The 19,153-nt window shown below is 43.5% G+C and overlaps 1 protein-coding gene across 2 annotated transcripts in view; it reads left to right on the top strand.

Moving 5' to 3' along the window:
- The window catches only part of CCDC158 (coiled-coil domain containing 158), a 193,773-nt gene extending 186,662 nt beyond the window's left edge, over positions 1 to 7,111 (top strand). For both annotated transcript variants that reach the window (XM_075849847.1, XM_075849848.1), the window contains exon 21: positions 6,880 to 7,111. In XM_075849847.1, coding sequence (XP_075705962.1) covers positions 6,880 to 7,091 — 212 coding nt within the window. In that variant the 3' untranslated portion in view covers positions 7,092 to 7,111. The remainder of the gene's footprint in view (positions 1 to 6,879) is intronic.
- Positions 7,112 to 19,153: the final 12,042 nt, after the last annotated feature.

Here is a 19,153-nt window from a genome sequence, read left to right as displayed (position 1 = left end):
GAACTATCTGCATCACTTTGTTTCCAGATGGCATGAGTTCTCCTATAATAACCACACTAGTGAGTCCACCACCTCCAGTCCGTTCATCATCGTCTACGGCCAACACCCTCGTACACCTCTTCCTGTCTCTACTATGTCCCAGGTGCCTGCAGCTGACTCTACCTTCAGGGACTTTCTGCAAATATGGTTACAGACTCAATCTTCTATCCTGCTGGCGGTGGACCGCATGAAGAGAAAGGTAGATACAAGAAGACGGGCTCCTCCTCAGTTTCTTCCAGGTACAAAGGTCTGGTTGTCTTCAAAGAATATCCGGCTGAGGGTGCCATCCTGCAAATTTGCCCCTAGGTTCCTCGAACCCTTCAAAATCCTGCTACAGATTAACCCGGTGTCTTACAAGCTGCGGCTGCCTCCTACTCTCAAGATCCCTAACTCCTTCCATGTCTCCTTGCTGAAGCCGGTGGTCCTGAACCGCTACACCAGGACTCCAAGTTTCGCAGTGGCCCCTGGCGGCTCGTCAGGGACTTTTGAAGTAAGGGAGATTCTGGCCACCAAGAAGGTGGAAGGAAGGACGTTTTATTTAGTGGATTGGAAGGTGTTCCGTCCAGAAGAGAGGTCTTGGGAGCCAGAGGAGAACATCGATGCCCCTGTCTCGTGAGGACGTTTCTCTCCCGCACTGGACCCAAGAGGGGGGATACTGTAACGTCTATGGCCACGGCCCGTCGTTCTAACTTACCCCTCGACGACCGTGGCCATGGACATGTGTGTTCTCTGCAGCGTCGTCCCCCAGTGAGGTGCCGACACTCACTTCCTGGTATCGAGACTGTCTCCCGGAGGGCGCGCGAGCCCGCACGTGCACGGTCTTAAAGGGCCAGTGCACGCATAATTGCAGGAAGTCTGCAATCAAGCACAGAATGCTACTGGACTATAAAAGGGGCTCTGCCCTCTTGTTCTTTGCCTGAGCATTGTTCGTTACCCATAGTTTGTCTTGCAAATGGTCTCCGAGTGTCTTCCAGTTCCCAAGTATTCTCTGTTCCTGTATCCTGTTTCCCGCGCTATCCAGATCTAGTACCGTGCTGAGCTGTTGTCGTGTTGTGCTGCATTCCTTGCCTGTTCTGCTATGCCACACCTGACGTCTACCCGCCGCCTGGTCCCAGTCTAGCATGCCTTGCTACTGTCCGAGTTGCCACAGGTACCCTTTCTGGACTATAGACTCTGTACTATACCTGTTTGGCCAGTGGATCCACACCCCGCATCGTGACAGTTAATCACTACAATGTTAGAATTTGGGGCTCAGAAAAACAATGTGCCCTTATTGAGCACATGAGGGACTCACCCAAAGTAAACGTGTTCTGTGCAATGAGCAGGCGCAAAGTTTATGGTCCTTTCCTTTTTGCCAAGGATACTGTCACTGGCCACTCCTACCTGGACATGTTAAAGGAATGGCTTATCCAACAGATAGACAACGTTTGTCAGATCTTACTCTATCAGCAGAGTGGTGCACCTCCACATTTCCATTTGGATGTTCGCCGATACCTGGATGAAACTCTACCAGTACGTTGGCTCGGCCAAGCCGGAAACAACGATTCACCAATGTTGTGCTGGCCTCCAAGATTGTCAGATCTAACACCATGTGACTTCTTTCTGTGGGGCTACATCAAGAACTCCGTGTATCTGCGCCCTCCCCCCTCCCCCAGCCGCAGGATCTGAATGACCTGAGACAACGCATCACTGAAACAGTGGAGTCCATATCTGAGGATATGCTGGCATGCGTCTGGACGGAACTGGACTACCACCTAGACATCTGCTGTGTCACCAATGGAAATCACTTTGAACATTTGTAGTACATAGATAAAACTTGGATCTGTGGTGTGACTTTTAATGTTAATAAACTTGTGTTATGTTCTCTCGGTTCTGAATACTGAGACTATAATTTTGCACCATCCGTTTTAAATCCCCCTGTGTGTGTGTGTGTGCGTGTGTGTGTGTGTGTGTGTGTGTGTGTGTGTGTGTGTGTGTGTGTGTGTGTGTGTGTGTGCATATGTGTATATTTGCAGTCACAGGTGTTCCTGCACCTGCATACACATTTTATATCATTTAGTTGTAATGTGCTGTTCAAATTTTTGTTGTGTTTATGTGATCCATATATGTGGGGTTAGTGACTGCCTCCATTTTTGTTCTTTCACTCCTCCCATTCTGCCCTGGGTGATTTTAATTAGTTCAATGCTGGATCCTACCATCCCCAGGTATATATGTAGGCTTAGTCCCATTTCTGGGTGTATGTGCAGCGTAGGTTCCCACCTTACAGAGGTCGCCTTGTCGTGGCAGGTGGGCAAAACACTTTTGATCAAAATGTGCACTAAGAACCTCCCTATTATAAGTAGATTTAGTTTTTATGTAGGGTGGCATTAGTGTCGCAGTGTGCTGTCGCCATTCTTTTTCTGCTATATATATATATATATATGTATATATAAATACACTATATGGACAAAAGTATTGGGACATACCTTTTAATCATTAAATTCGGGTGTTTCTTTCAGTCCCATTGCCACAGGTGTATAAAATCAAGCAGCCAGCCATGCAGTCTGCCTTTACAAATATTTGTGAAAGAATGGGTTGTTCTAAAGACCTCACTGAATTAGAGCATGGTACTGTAATAGGATGCCACAATTGCAACTAGTTAGTTTGCAAAATTTCTTCCCTCCTAGATATTCCACGATCAACCTTGAGTGGTATTATTGCAAAGTGGAAGCGTTTAGGAACCACAGCAACTCCTCCGCAAAGTGACAGACCACATAAAGTAACAGAGTGGGCTCGCCAAGTCCTGAGGCGCATAGTGCATAAAAGTCGCTAACGCTCTGCAGACTCAACTGCAGAGTTCCAAACCTAATCTGGCAGTAACATCCGCACAAAAACTGTGGGCTGAGAGCTCCATGGCATGGGTTTTCATGGCCGAGCAGCTGCATGAAAGCAATACCAAGCACAATGCCAAATATCGGATGTAGTGGTGTAAAGCACACCGTCACTGAACTCTGGAGCAGTGAAAACGTGTTCTGTGGAGCGATAAATCACGCTTTACTATCTGGAAATCTGATGGACGAGTCTGGATTTGGTGAATGCCAGGAGAATGTTACCTGCTTGACTGCAATGCGCCAACTGTAAAGTTTTGGGGGAGGAGGGATAATGCTATGGGGTTTGTTTTTCAGGGGTTGGCCTAGGCTCCTTAGTACCAGTGAAGGGAACCCTTAAAGATTCAGCATACCAAGACATTTTGGGTAATTGGATGCTTCCAACATTATGGGAAAAGTTTGGGGTTAGGCTGTGTATCAGTGCACAAAGCAAGGTCTATAAAGGCATGGTTGGGTGAGTTTGGGGTGGAAGAAATTGAATGGCCCACACAGAGCCCTGACCTTAACCCCATCGAACACTTTTGGAATAAAATAGAACGGAGATTGCAAGCCGGAACCTCTCATCCAACATTAGTATCTGACCTCACAAATGCTTCTCTGGATGAATGGGTCTAAATTCCCACAGACACACTCTACAATCTTCTGGAAGAAAGCCTTCCCAGAAGAGTGGAAACTATTTTAGCTGCAAAGGGAGGGCCAACTCCATATGAATGCATATGGATTTAGAAAGGGATGTCAGAAAAGCTCCTGTAGGTGTAATGAGCAGGTTTCCCAAATACTTTTGTCCATATAGTGTATATACAGTTTGGTCCAGAATTATTTGGATAGTGACACAATCTTCATGATTTGCTGCTCTGCGTGCCACCACTTTGGATTTGAAATGAAACAACTGAGATGCAATTGAAGTGTAGACTTTCAGTTTTAATTCAAGGGGTTGAACAAAAATATCCTGTGAAATGTTTAGGAATTGCAACCATTTTTCTACACAGCCTCCTCATTTCAGGGGCTCAAAAGTAATTGGACAAATTAACATTACCATAAATACAATGTTGTTTTTTTTAATACTTTGTAGAGAATGCTTTGCAGGCAAAGACTGCCTGAAGTCTGGAATCCACGGACATCACGAAACACTGGGTTTCCTCCTTTGTGATGATTTGCCAGGCCTTTACTGCAGCTGTCTTCAGTTGTTGCTTTGTCTTAAGCAAGTGAAATGCATGCTCGATCGGGTTGAGATCTGGTGATTGACTTGGCCATTGCAGAATATTCCACTTCTTTGCCTTAAAAAACTCCTGGGTTGCTTTCGCAGTATGTTTTGGGTCATTGTCCATCTGTACTGTAAAGCGACATCCAATCAACCTTGCTGCATTTGGCTGAATCTGAGCAGAAAGTATATCCCTGAACACTTCAGAATTAATCCAGCTGCTTCTGTCTTCAGTCACATCATCAAGAAACACTAGTGACCCAGTGCCTTTGGCAGCCATGCATGCCCATGCCATCACACTGCCTCCACCATGTTTTACAGAGGATGTGGTTTGCTTTGGATCATGAGCCGTTTCAAGCCTTCTCCATACTTTCTTTCTCCCAGCATTATGGTACAGGTTGATCTTAGTTTCGTCTGTCCAAGGAATGCTGTTCCAGAACTGGGCTGGCTTCTTTACATGTTGTTTGGCAAAGTCTAATCTGGCCTTTCTATTTTTGAGGCTGATTAATGGTTTACACCTTGTGGTGAACCCTCTGTATTTGCTCTCATGAAGTCTTCTCTTCATGGTAGACTTAGATAATGATACATCTACTTCCAAGGGAGTATTCTTCACTTGGGTAGATGTTGTGAAGGGGTTTTTCTTCACCATGGAAAGGATTCTGCGATCATCCACCACTGTGGTCTTCTGTGGGCCTTTTGAAGTTCACGAGATCACCCATGCGCTCTTTTTTTTTCATGAATGTACCAAATTTTTGATTTGGCCACTCCTAACATTTGTGCTATCTCTCTGATGGATTTCTTTATTTATTTCAGCCTAACGATGGTCTGTTTCACTTGCATTGAGAGCTCCTTTGACCTCATGTTGTGGATTCAAAGCAACAGCTTCCAAATACAAGTGCCACACCTGGAATCAACTCCAGACCTTTTACCTGCTTAATTGATGATGGATTAATGGGGGAATAGCCTATGCAGCCCATTAAATAGCTTTTGAGATAATTGTCCAATTACATTTGTTCCCTTGAAAAAGAGGCAGCTACATATTAAAGAGCTGTAATACCTAAACCCTTCCTCAAATTAGGACGTGAATACCCTTAAATTAAAGCTGGGAGTCTGCACTTTAAGCCAATATTGTTTATATAACTGTATATTCAATATGTTTTGGTAAACAGCCAAAATGCCAAAACTTGTGTCACTGTCCAAATAATTCTGGACCTAACTGTATGTGTGTCTGTGTGTGTGTGTGTGTGTGTGTGTGTGTGTGTATGTATATATATATATATATATATATATATATATATATATATACATATATAACGGTTCTCACCGGTTTGTTCGTGGATCCTCTGTGTCATCTGGGAGATGATGCTTGGAACCCAGGCAACTCTTGGCACAGCGGGTAGAGGCGGTCAGATGGAAAGACAGAAGTCAGGACAGGCAGCAGACGTCGTAACGGGTATGGAAGCAATAGGTTTAAGGCAGGCGGCTGGCGTCGTAACGGTATGGAAACAATAGGTCAAGTTCAGGCAGAGGTCAGCAACGGGAAATCCAGACAAAGGCAGAAGGCAAGGAAACAGGGTACCAGGGTACAGGGAAACTCACGGGGAACTTGGTTGAACAAGCATGGGTGAAAGGAAGGAGGAACCTTAAATAGGAAGTCTTTGAAATTAAGGTGCACGCTGGCCCTTTAAGACAGGGCGAGTCAGCGCGCGCACGCCCTCTAGTGATTGCAGCCGCATATCGTGGATGACGGCCGCGGAGGGAGGTAAGGGATGCACTTACTTGATGCCGCACTTACTTGAGTTCGGGATGAGCATGCGGTAATGGAGGGCGCAGGAACCGGAGCAGAGGCCGTGGGGAAGGCGGGGAACGGCGCGGCAGCCGTTACAATATATATATATATATATATATATATACAGTATATTCTTCTTAAGAATAGGAGTAGAGTTTCCCTGGCATTTGAAAAATTATTCAGAGGTTCCCCTATGGTTATAAGGTTGGGTAGCACTATCCTAGAGACTGTGCAGATAATCTCTAGACACTTATTGAGCAGCACCAAGCGTATACAGATCTGAGTCTCAGTTAGAGGTCAATTCTATAGGATACATTTGCAGCCTTCTCCTCGTGCTTGCAGGTAAAGCAGCGCGTGCCTCACATGCAGCCTGCTCCTGCCAGCCTTCTCCATGGATTGCTGCACCAGATAGATTTACAAGAATATGCCCTCCTATAAGCAGATTGTTACAAAAGTGTCAATTTCCCCTTCGTTTGGAGACTTTTAAATCCCGCTGTAGAAGTATCATAGCATTAGTGTTGGTGGTATAAGAATAGTGTGCTGTCTTCATTGACTGTGCAGTTTACCAGAATTTCTGCCTAAACTTAAGATAACACCTCTGAGTGTACAGATGTAGCAACGTTTAACTTGCAATGTGATGTCACACAACAAAAGCCATTGAAAAAGGAAAGTTAAAGTTTGCTGCCAGTGTGTATTTAACACATTAATAGTCAAGATAAAGATTGCTACATCTGTAAGTGTATTATTCTGTAAGATTGCTAAAAAATTTACTCAGCTGTTTTCTGCTATTATCGATTTTCAGAAAAAAAGTCTACTAGTACACCTCCTATTCTTTTCCTGAAACAAGTATTCATGCTTATTTTGGATTACTGATTTAAGAAGTTTAATATTCAGTAGACAGTACTTTGGACTCTTCTTGCATCATGTATAATGGTCCTCTCCTGTTTTATGCTTCTTGTTACAAATCTTCTTTCCTTTCGCAGTGAAACCATGCCATATCTCCTATCCCAAGAAACACATCCATAAAGAAGACGTTAAACCTAGATCTCCAGTACACTGCTTGCTAACCACTCCAGCAAGTGAAATTGACATTGATGGACATTTTTACAGCTCTAACAATGATAATGACTTATTTCTTGGTATGTTCTTCCGTAACAGTAATACTCATTTATCCGGTTTTAGCCCACATACTTAGTGCCCACTTTATTATGAACACCTGTACAATAAAAATGTCTTATATTTTTTTCAGTAACTCATATAAGCTGAGCATATTTATGTTTATTTTTGTCAACCAGGATTCAGTATGGCTTATACTCTGTTCCCCCCCATTGTCGCAGATTTAGTCAGATTTGTTGGGAAGATTACTGGTGAGGGACACCACGACGGAATATGACCGACCTCTTTATAAGACAATGGGGTCTGTCGGGCACTGGTGGTATCTATCATATGACGGATTCTGCACTGTGTTGTGGTTTCCGTTATAACAACACAGATGTGAACAGACCCTAATCTAAAATTTCTTCCAATCCCTGCTCATTCTCGGTTTAGAAGTGTGCATACTGAGATAGCTGTCAATCACGGAGTAGCACCGTCTACTGAACTCCTATTTCCAGAATGAGCAGGGGTTTAAATTGAATGTATCTCATCCTATTTTATTTTTACTAACTAAAACAGATAATGATGCATATTCTTTTTTCTAGTCCATTTTTATTTTCTTATTTTAGATTTTTTTAAATTCTATTTTCTGTACATAATTGGGGCAGCAATATTGCCTGAGGTGCTGTCAACAGCATTTAGAGATATTCTTTACAGCAGCCACATGTCCACAGGAACCTGTAGACTGAAGATGTTCATTGACTTTTATGGGAGAGTTTTCTAGGCATGCTCTATGACCTGTGCAGAGGTCATTGTGCAGGAAGGGGGAGGAGGTGAGCTGTCACCATCTCCTTTTGTCACTGGTGTAATCCTAGGTTATTCATATTATAGGTGTTACCTTCCAGTGTAATCCTGCCTGTCTTGGTAATGAGATGATTTCACAAAAGTAATCTCTACGGAACATGAAGTGTTACTTTAAATATAAATAGTGACTTAAAAACAACATCACCAGACATTCTTAACAATATATGTTTAACATAAAAGCTTAATTTAAATAATAGGTTTTTTCTGAACACATATTTCCTTTAAACTGGAATACAACATGCCCCAACTTTTGTTCCCGCTATAAATAAGCTGCCAGTTGGGTCTAACAGCGACTTATTCCCCTCTCCCCTTTGCATTAACGGAATTTGGCCAATTGTTTTAGCATCTAGGAGACTGCTGATCTCCTTAGATTTTCACACACAATTTCTAGAGTTTACAGAAAACTTCCAGAGTGCCAGTTCTGTGGGCAAAATGTGAAAAGAAAGAGGAAACTGGTCCAAGGGAACATGACTACAGTGATATAAAGCAGAGCATCTCTAAGTGCACGGCAAATCAAATCTTTAATTGATTAACTACAACAGCAAAAGACCATACTTGGCTGTTTCGCAAAATTTGGATTTCCCCTTCACCACGTAGATGAAAGGATCAGAATTTGGTGTAAACCATATTAAAGAGGCTCTGTCACCAGATTTTGCAACCCCTATCTGCTATTGCAGCAGATAGGCGCTGCAATGTAGATTACAGTAACGTTTTTATTTTAAAAAAACGAGCATTTTTGGCCAAGTTATGACCATTTTTGTAGTTATGCAAATGAGGCTTGCAAAAGTCCAAGTGGGTGTGTTTAAAAGTACAAGTCCAAGTGGGTGTGTATTATGTGCGTACATCGGGGCGTTTTTAATACTTTCACTAGCTGGGCGCTCTGATGAGAAGTAACATCCTCTTCTCTTCAGAACGCCCAGCTTGTGACAGTGCAGATCTGTGACGTCACTCACAGGTCCTGCATCGTGACGGCCACATCGGCACCAGAGGCTACAGTTGATTCTGCAGCAGCATCAGCGTTTGCAGGTAAGTCGATCTTACCTGCAAACGCTGATGCTGCTGCAGAATCAACTGTAGCCTCTGCTGCCGATGTGGCCGTCACGATGCAGGACCTGTGAGTGACGTCACAGATCTGCACTGTCACAAGCTGGGCGTTCTGAAGAGAAGAGGATGTTACTTCTCATCAGAGCGCCCAGCTAGTGAAAGTATTAAAAACGCCCCGATGTACGCACATAATACACACCCACTTGGACTTGTACTTTTAAACACACCCACTTGGACTTTTGCAAGCCTCATTTGCATAATTACAAAAATGGTCATAACTTGGCCAAAAATGCTCGTTTTTTAAAAATAAAAACGTTACTGTAATCTACATTGCAGCGCCTATCTGCTGCAATAGCAGATAGGGGTTGCAAAATCTGGTGACAGAGCCTCTTTAATCTATGACTTCATCCTCCAATAATGGTTCAGACTGGTGGTTTTGTTGTAACTGTGAACGGAATATTTTCTCGGCACACATAATGTTTCTTAATGCCACTTTAACATTAAAAATGTCACGGTCATCTTCTTAATATTGTTTCTTACAATGTACATTCCTTTATGGCTAAAGCCTACCCATCTTCTGTTCTGCAGCCAAAGCCGGGTTCTACCTAGTACTGGAAAGTATAAGTAATAAAGTAGCCAATGAGAGAAGATCTAACTTTATAGACAAACTGGCAGTGCCCCATAAAGAGTTGGATATTTATAATCAGGGCCACCATCAGGAATTTTTGGGCCCCATACAGCCAAGATGTCTGGGCCCCCCCCCCCCTCCATTACCGGGGGTGGGCAACGGAAATTGCGGCACTCACGTTTGTACGTTATACGCATTAACTGATTTTGGTGCTGATGTCAATTACAGTGAAGGAAACCATGGAGCCGGCAGTGACCGGTTAATGCTCCGGATTTTGATCTATTTAGCTAAATGTATCCGACAGTATGGCATACAGTGAGATACGTCGCCTGGGGAATGGCCCAGGGGAAACTACTGAAGTCACTGCCCATGAACAGAGCTGGAACCTTCTCCTAGCGCTCTGCCCAGGGACTCTGGCACTTTTCCCGATGTCCATATACGTAAAGTGACGTCCGAAGCTTTGCAAAGCCTGAGTACACGGCCGGAGCGTCGGCAACACTCTGGCCAGGGATTCCGGCCCTGGAGAATCCCCTGATGTCACTTTACATATATAGACAGTGTTGTCTGGAGCCTTCCCAGGGACAAAGTCCATGGGTAGAGCACTCGTGATGCTGCCTGGGGACTCCGGAATAACAAAGTCTACTACACCATTTCATCCTTCAAAAATAAGGTATACCGACCTCCACCAGCCCGACGGAGGCTAAAAAGACATATTGGAGCCCTGTGAATTATCGTCTACGTTGTTTATACTGTAAGGTAGGAGATTTCCTGACTACACGATAAACTTAGGGCAACAACACGATGTGAAGGGGGAAGGGAGGGGGAAGCACTTGTGAGGATGTAAGGAGCACTAATGCTCCGCTCTTACGTTACCATTAAAGTTCAATGTGTTTTTCCACAGCAAAAGTCTGAGGCTTTCCCTTTGATTCCTGGCGCAGATGCTACAAGCGTGTAGCAGATCCGCACGAGAATTTGCCCCATTTTTTTCAGCGGAAACCGCGTCCAAAAACGTCCAAAATCGCCTCCTATTGATTTAAACGGGAGGCGAAGGCGTTTTTTTCCCTCGAGCGGAAAAAACGCTCACGAGAGAAAGAAGCGACACGCGCTTTCTTCAGGCATTTCCGTCTCTGATCTCCCATTGGCAACAATGGGAGGCAGAGAAAGCCTGAAGGAATTTCAAGGCAGATTTTTCTGCCTGCAAAATACTGTGTGAACAAGGCCTAAGTCCCATTGTCATTCAAAGTTGCTCCCATGCTACTTATTGCTGTGGCGGATTTCTTTTCATGGTGCGGACAAAACTACACGTGGAATTTTTTTTACAGGATGTGAACTGGGTTGCGGAAACCTGATATGCATGGGATGCAGAGTCATCGGCATGTCATCGGAATCCGTATAAAATCCAACATGTGTGAGCGGGGCCTTAGGGGGAGTTAAAAAAAACTCTGTTAGGCCAAATGCACACGATACTTATTACGTGCAAATTTGTTGCGGGTATTTTCGTGCGGCAAATGCGCAGTGTAATACAGGACCAGCAAAGTAAATGAGATCAAGAAATCTCATCTTCGTCGCATTTTCTGCAGAAAAATTGACCTGCGGTGCGTATTTGAAAATATGATACATGTCACTTTATCTTGCGATTCCGCTTGCGAATTTCCTGACTAGTATAAAAAAGAATAAAAAAATCTGCAGCATAAAACCTGCACCTATTTCTGCATCAAAATGTAAAAACCGCACCTAAAAACTTATCAAATAGGTGCAGATTTTACCTGCGGAATTACCTGCGCTTTTGATGCAGATTTTGTGCACCAAATTCCTCAATGTGTGCGTTACAGAATTTGCTGGGGATTTACAGCAAATTAACCCTTTACATTGTAAAGGATGAAATACATTACAATTCTGCAACATTAGGGTATGTTCACACAGCTTATTTTCGGCCTCCAAACATCTGCCCATTGATTTCAATGAGAAAAAAACGGTGTTGTGTTCCGACGGGCCGTTTTTTTTACAACGGCCGCGTAAAAAAACGGCCGCAAAAAGAAGTGCAGGTCACTTTTTAGACGTACCTGGAGCCGTTTTTCATAGAAAAACAGCTCCAAAAACGGCCGTAAAAACACAGCGAAAAACACGGGTTTGCTTAAAAAACTTCTGAAAATCAGGAGCTGTTTTCCCTTGAATTTCTCTGTATTTTCAGACTGGTTTTGCTAATTGTGTGAACATACCCTAATAGGCATGCACCTTATTTATCCCCTTCCCTCCTCAGCCATTTTTCCGATTTTAAGGGCTTATTCAGACTAGCATATAATACGTCCGTGCTACGCGCATGATTTTCACGCGCGTCGCACGGACCTATATTAGTCAATGGGGCCGTTCAGATGGATTTAAACTTTTGTTTTTTCCTCTCCACCTTCCAAAAGCTATAATTTTTTTTACTTGAGGGCTTGTTTTTTGCGGTACAAGTTGTCGTTTTTCATGGCACCATTTATTGTACTGCATAATGTACTGGGAAGCTGAAAAAAAATTATTTGTGGGGTGAAATGCTGCACGTGCATGAGGTTTTGACAAACCCCATTCACATGAGTTAGGGCTTATTCAGACTAACGTGTTAATCGTCCGTGTGACAGACGTTTTTTTTAATGGCCGTCACACGGCTGCTTGTATTTCTATGGGGTTATTCACATGGTCGTTGTTCTAACGGACCGTGTGAAGGGCCTGTAAAAAAATAGGACATGTCCTATTTTTGTGCGTTTTCACGGATCCCTCAATAGACTGAAGTCTATGAGGGATCTGTGAAAACGGGTCCCGCATGGATGCAAATCGGCCACGAAAAACGGCCGTTCTTCACGTCTGATTTCACACATGTTGGTCTGAATATCGCCTTAGGCCTTATTCACACGAACGTGTCCGTTTTGCAAGCGCAAAAAACGCTGCATTTTGCGCGCGCAAAAGTTCAGTGTGGCATCTGTATATGGTGCGTGGCTGCGTGATTTTCGCGCAGCCGGCATCATTATGACACTCTGTTTTGATGTTACAACACAGTAAAGAAGGAGGGGCTTTTATGTTTCCCTTCACTTCTTTACCTACTGTAGCGCGAATCACGCGCGTCACCCGGAAGTGCTTCCTTGTGCCGTGCACGATTTGCACGCACCCAATGACTTCAATGGGTGCGTGCTGCGCGAAACATGTCGTGAGTTTTAGGGGGGATTCACACGAGCGTGTATTCGGTCCGTGCGGCCCGCGTGGTTTTCACGCGGCACGCATGGACCAATACAAGTCTATGGGGCAGTACAGACAGTCCGTGCTTTTTGCGCAGCGTTTGTCTGCTGCGCAAAAAGCGCGACAGGTTCAATAACTCTGCGTATTTCGCGCATCACGCACCCATTGAAGTCAATGGGTGCGTGAAAATCACGCGCACCACACGGAAGCACTTCCGTGGGACGAGCGTGATTCGCGCAACAGCAGTGAAAAGGATGAATGAAAACCGAAAAGCACCACGTACTTTTCTGTTTCCGAACATCCAAACGGAGTGTCTTTGCGATGAGCGAAGCCGGACAAGCGTACCGAACTTCACCGGGTTCGGCCAAACTCGTTTTGGCCGATCCCGGCAAAAAAATTATCGGTACGCGACGTCAGGAGATAGTCACTGTCCATGGTGCTGAAAGAGTTAAACTGTTTCAGCACCATGGACAGTGACTTGCGATCCCAAAATACATTAACCTGTAAAAAAAACCGAAGTTCTAACTTACCGATTACTCCTGTCTCCTTCCTGCAGTCCGACCTCCCGGGATGACACTTCAGTTCAAGTGACAGCTCCAGCCAATCACAGGCCAAGCACAGGCTGCAGCCAATCACAGGCTGCAGCGGTCACTTGGACTGCTGCGTCATCCAGGGAGGTGGGGCCCGATGTCAAGAGAGGCGCGTCACCAAGGACGCGTCACCAAGGCAACGGCCGGGAAGTTCTCGGTAAGTAGGAACATTATCTTTTTTTTTACATGTTTTTCGCTGTTGTGTTCGGCATTCACTGTCGAGGGTGCTGAAAGATTTAGCTCTTTCAGCACCTTGGACAGTGACGGGCGTTGACAAGCCTCATCTCTATGATGCCGGCTGCGCGAAAATCACGCAGCCGCGCATCAGACACGCATGACACACGCAGCTGTCAAATGTTTTTTGCGCTCGCAAAACGCTGCGTTGTTTGCGCGCGCAAAAACGCAACGTTCGTGTGAATCTGCCCTTACACAGCGCACATACGCTGCGTGAAATTCACTGACAGTCTGAATGGCCCCATTCACTAACACAAGTCCGTGCGACGTTCGTGTGATTAAGGCCTTATATTGTAATTTGTAATGAATTTTCAGTGCGCAATCCGCACCAAAAATAGAAGGCAAGGAAGTGGCCTTATTCAGACGTCCATGTTCGGTTTGTGATATACAGACCGTGTATCGGCCATATTTCCCGGACAGACCACAGTTCAGGGAGCCGGGTTTCTAGCATCACAGTTATCTATGATCATAGTCCCTCCCTTCCCGTGGAAATACTGTCCCCGGTCCCGTACTGAAAGCATCATCACAGTATGGGACAGTATTCCCGTGGAGAGGCAAGGACTCCCAGCAACACTGATAACTATGATGCTAGGAGTCCGGCTCCATGAATTGTGGTCAGTCTGGGAAATTCGGCCGATACACGCTCCGTATGTCACGGACCGAACGCGGCGTCTGGATAAGGCCTTAGTCTAGTTACACAGTGCGGTGAAATCCCATTTTTTTGACACAATTTTTGCAATATCGTGGCAAAAACGTGATTTGAACACTAGATTCATGCTGTATATTAACCCCTTAATGACCGGGCCTGAAAAGGTCCTAATGACCAGCTACATTTTTCAATTTTTACCTGTCTGCATTTCAGCAGTCATAATTTTTTTATTTTTTCATTGACATGGCTGTATCAGGCCTTGTTTTATGCGGGAGAAATTGTATTATTTTGTTTTCGTAGTTTGGAGGTAGAAAAAATATATTTTTTCAGTGTGAATATAAGAAAAAGCGATTATCTGCATAGTTTTTCTTGTTTATTTTTATCCAGTTCACGTTTCATGCTAAATAACCCATTAGATTAATTCTTCAGGTTATTATGGTCATTTAAATACCTAATATGTGTGGGTTTTTTGTTTTTATTTAGTGTAGGGCAATAAAATATATTTTATGCAAAATAATGACTTTTTTTTTGTTGCTTTTTTTTAAAATCCCATTAAGGGATAACTTTATTTATAACTTTATTTTTTACTTGTAATGTATTAGAATTTCCCTGTATGCTAATACATCATGCTGGGTCACTATGACACAGGCTGCTGTTAGGGCAGCACATAGTGTGCCTGAACAGCAGGCCTTACTGAACAGACCGCCCTGGGGTCCATTGTAGGTCCCCAGGGCTGACTATAGAGGGATTCCCCGGTGTTTGATCACGTCACCAGGTTTTCGATGGCGAGATCAAAGTGGGGAGTTCCCTTTGATCTTGCCACGGTCACGGACCACAGCGATTAAGGGTATGTGCACACGGTAGCTGGCTTTTACGTCTGAAAAGACAGACTGTTTTCAGGAGAAAACAGCTGCCTCGTTTCAGACGTAAATGCTCCTCCTCGCATTTTGCGAGGCTTCTCTGACAGCCGTAAATTTTGAGCTGTGCTTCATTGACTTCAATGAAGAACGGCTCAAATTACGTCTGAAAGAAGTGTCCTGCACTTCTTTTGACAAGGCTGTATTTTTACGAGTCGTCGTTTGACAGCTGTCAAACGACGACGCGTAAATGACAGGTTGTCTGCACAGTACGTCGGCAAACCCATTCAAATGAATGGGCAGATGTTTGCCGACGTATTGTAGCCCTATTTTCAGACGTAAAACGAGGCATAATACGCCTCGTTTACGTCTGAAAATAGGTCGTGTGAACCCAGCCTCAAGGGTTAAACAGCTGTATTCAGCAGGCTGGTCTAAGATCAAGATGTTAGTTACAGCTCCTACTTAGAGAATGAGCGCTCATCAGCCTCTTCTATAGGGATGCCAGAAGACGTTGCTGTAGACTAAGGACATGCACCGCAAAAGACGGTGCGCGGTCGTTAAGGTGTTAATGAAGGAGAATATTTCAAGTGATGCCTAGAGTAATGAAAAATGCATGAGCCACAAAATATATTTTTAATAAGGTAATGTAACATTTTCTCCTTCTAAAAGCGTAAATGCACCTTCGTCAGGGAAGTGCACTGCGTTGTTGGCTAAATTCTTCCCGCTGCAGCCACTTTTGACCTTTCAGACAGAGCCTAATTTCTCAAATATGACGTGTCACTTTATGTGGTAATAACTTTGGAATGCTTTTATCTATCAAAGCAATTATAAGATTGTTGTCTCGTGACATATTGTACTTTATGTTACTGGTAAAATTTGGTCAATACATTGATCGTTTATTTGTGAAAAACACCAACATTTAGAGAAAATTTGCAAAAATAAGCATTTTTATGAATTGAAATGTATCTGCTTGTAAAACAGACAGTTATACCACCCAAAATAGTTCCTTTTTAAAATTTCCCATTCATCTACTTTATGTTGGCATTGTTTTTGAACATCCTTTTATTTTTATAGGACTCAACAAGGCTTCTAAGTTTAGCAGAAATTTCTCACATTTTCAATAAAATTTCAAAAGCATATTTTTTCAATGACCAATTCAGTTCTGAAATGACTTTGAGGGGCCTATATATTAGAAACCCCCATAAATCACCCCATCATAACCCCCTTCCCTCTTTGGCCACTTTTGACCTTCCAGACAGAGCCTCATTTTTCAAATCTGACATGTTTCACTTTATGTGGTAATAACTTCGGAATGCTTTTACCTATCCAAGCGATTCTGAGATTGTTTTCTCGTGACACATTGAACTTTATGTTACTGGCAAAATTTGCTCGATACATTCAGTAATTAATTGTGAAAAACACTCAAATTTAGTGAAAAATTAAAAAAATTACAATTTTTCTAAATTTAAGTGTATCTGCTTGTAAGACAGGCAGTTAGTTATACCACCCAAAATTGCTGCTAATTATCATCCCCAATATGTCTACTTTAGATTGGCATAGTTTTTTGAACATTCTTTTATTTTTCTAGGACGTTACAAGGTTTAGAACTTTAGCAGCAATTTCTCACATTTTCAAGAAAGTTTCAAAAGCCTATTTTCACTGGGGCCAGTTCAGGTATGAAGTGGCTTTGAGGGCCTTATATATTAGAATCCCCCAATAAGTCATCCCATTTTTAAAACTTCACCCCTCAAAGTATTCAAAACAGCATTTAGAAAGTTTCTTTAGATGTTTCACAGGAATTAAAGCAGAGTAGAGGTGAAATGTACAAATTTCATTTTTTTTTTTAGAAATTCATGTTTAATCCATTTTTTTTGTAACACAGAAAGTTTTACCATGGAAATGCAACTCAATATTTATTGCCCAGGTTCTGCAGATTTAGGAAATATCCCACAAGTGACCCTAGTTTGGTAATAGGCTGAAGCACCGGCCTCAGAAGCAAAGGAGCACCTACAAGATTTTGGTGCCTTCTTTTTATTAGAATATATTTTAGGCACCATGTCAGGTTTGAAGGGCTCTTGCGGTGCCAAAACAATTGAAATCCCCCAAAAGTGACCTCATTTAGGAAACTACACACCTCAATGAAATTATCTAGGTGTACGGTGAGCATTTTGACCCCAAAGGTTAATTGCAGAAATTATTGGATGTAGGCCGTAAAAATTAAAATCTACAATTTTTCAAAGAAAATGTAGGTTTAGCAAATTTTTTTCATTTCCACAAGGAAAAAAAGCAAAATTTGTAAAGCAATTTCTCCCAAGTAAAACAATACCTCACATGTGGTCATAAACGGCTGTTTGGACACACGGCAGGGTTCAGAAGGGAAAGAGCGCTATTTGGCTTTTGGTGCTCAAATTTAGCAGGAATGGTTTGCGGAGGCCATGTCGCATTTTCAAAGCCCCTGAGGGGACAAAACAGTGGAAACCCCCACAAGTGACCCCATTTTGGAAACTACACCCATTGAGGAAATTATCTAGAGGTATAGTGAGCATTTTGACCGCATAGGTTTTTTGCAGAAATTATTGGAATTAGGCCGTAAAAATGTAAATCTAAATTTTTTCCAAGAATATGTAGGTTTAGCAAATTCTTTTTAATTTGCACAAGGACTAAAGGAAAAAAAGCACCACAAAATTTGTAAAGCAATTTCTCCCGAGTAAAACAATACCCCACATGTGGTCATAAGTGTCTGTTTGGACACAAGGCAGGGCTCAAAAGGGAAAGAGCGCTATTTGGCTTTTGGTGCTCAAATTTAGCAGGAATGGTTTGCGGAGGCCATGTCGCATTTGCAAAGCCCCTGATGGGACAAAACAGTGGAAACCCCCCACAAGTGACCCCATTTTGGAAACTACACCCATTGAGGAAATTATCTAGGGGTGCAGAGAGCATTTTGACCCCACAGGTGTTTCATAGAATTTATTAGAATTAGGCACAATGGGTCCTTCATTAGCCCCCAGGCTGCAATGACAACCATCGGCAACCTGCGATTGTGTCGTGCTCTGGAGGGAAGGGCGATGGAGTGACAGAGGAGCCCCCCGCCTCTTTCTACTGGTTTAGATGCTATTGACTAGTGCATTTAAGTGGTTGAACAGCCTGGATCTGGGATAGGTGTCAGATATAATACACAGCCCACTTCATACCCCCGCCTATTGACTATGACGTAAATTTACGTGAAGTGTCGGCAAGGGGATAAATTGTAATTCCAGGGCCTAGAAAAAAAAAAAAAGATACCTAAGAGCAAAGTTGATAAATATAATTTTGTTAACTCAGCTCAATCATAATCATGGTGGTTGGTGAAGGGTCCATGACAATTATTGCTCGGAATTACAGACCCCACACAGTCCACTCTTGCATAAGAGTTTGTTGTCACGTACTCTCTGCCTGCGGTTCCCTAGGTCTCCAGGACATCGAGAGTTACTCGCTCGGTCGTCACCCGGCCTGGCAGACTGAGGCAGTCTGCAGCCAATAGGAGCTCAGGAGCGTCAGGCCAATCAAAGCCTGGCAGATGTTCCTGAGCTCCCGCCCTCTCCTTATTTAGTTCAGCCTGGGATTGTAGTCCTTTGTCTGTAATTAGAGTTACCTTGCCTGGTGCTTTCCCTTGTTTCAGACTCCCCTGAGCAACTTGCATTTGACTCCTTGTGACCTGACCCCGCCTGGACTCCTGACTTTTCTTTGCCTTCTGACTTTTATTTTTCCGCACTCTCCCGGTTTGACCCTGCCTGCCTGACTCCGCCTTTTGCGCCCGGACTTGTCCGCGGCGCCATTGCCTTGCCTTGGATAAAGGCAATCCGGAGGGCGCTGCTATATCTGTTAAAGAAACCAGAAAACCTGATATCCAAAAGGAGATAATGGCACGCCTTGAGCAATATGCTCGTTCTCTATCTGCGCCAATGCAGGATGGGACATCTACTGACCCTGCTAATGTTGATCTGTCTGTGGGTCTGTTAGTGGAGGAGACTGCATCTGAAATACATGCAGATGTACAGGGATTGATAAATATTGCTACTATTCCTCAAACGGAGACTTCTACCC

The sequence above is a fragment of the Rhinoderma darwinii genome, chromosome 1 (assembly GCF_050947455.1).
Source record: "Rhinoderma darwinii isolate aRhiDar2 chromosome 1, aRhiDar2.hap1, whole genome shotgun sequence".
Classification (NCBI taxonomy): domain Eukaryota; kingdom Metazoa; phylum Chordata; class Amphibia; order Anura; family Rhinodermatidae; genus Rhinoderma; species Rhinoderma darwinii.
The sequence above is the reverse complement of the archived record's forward strand: the minus strand, read 5'-3'. Positions and strand labels throughout refer to the sequence as shown.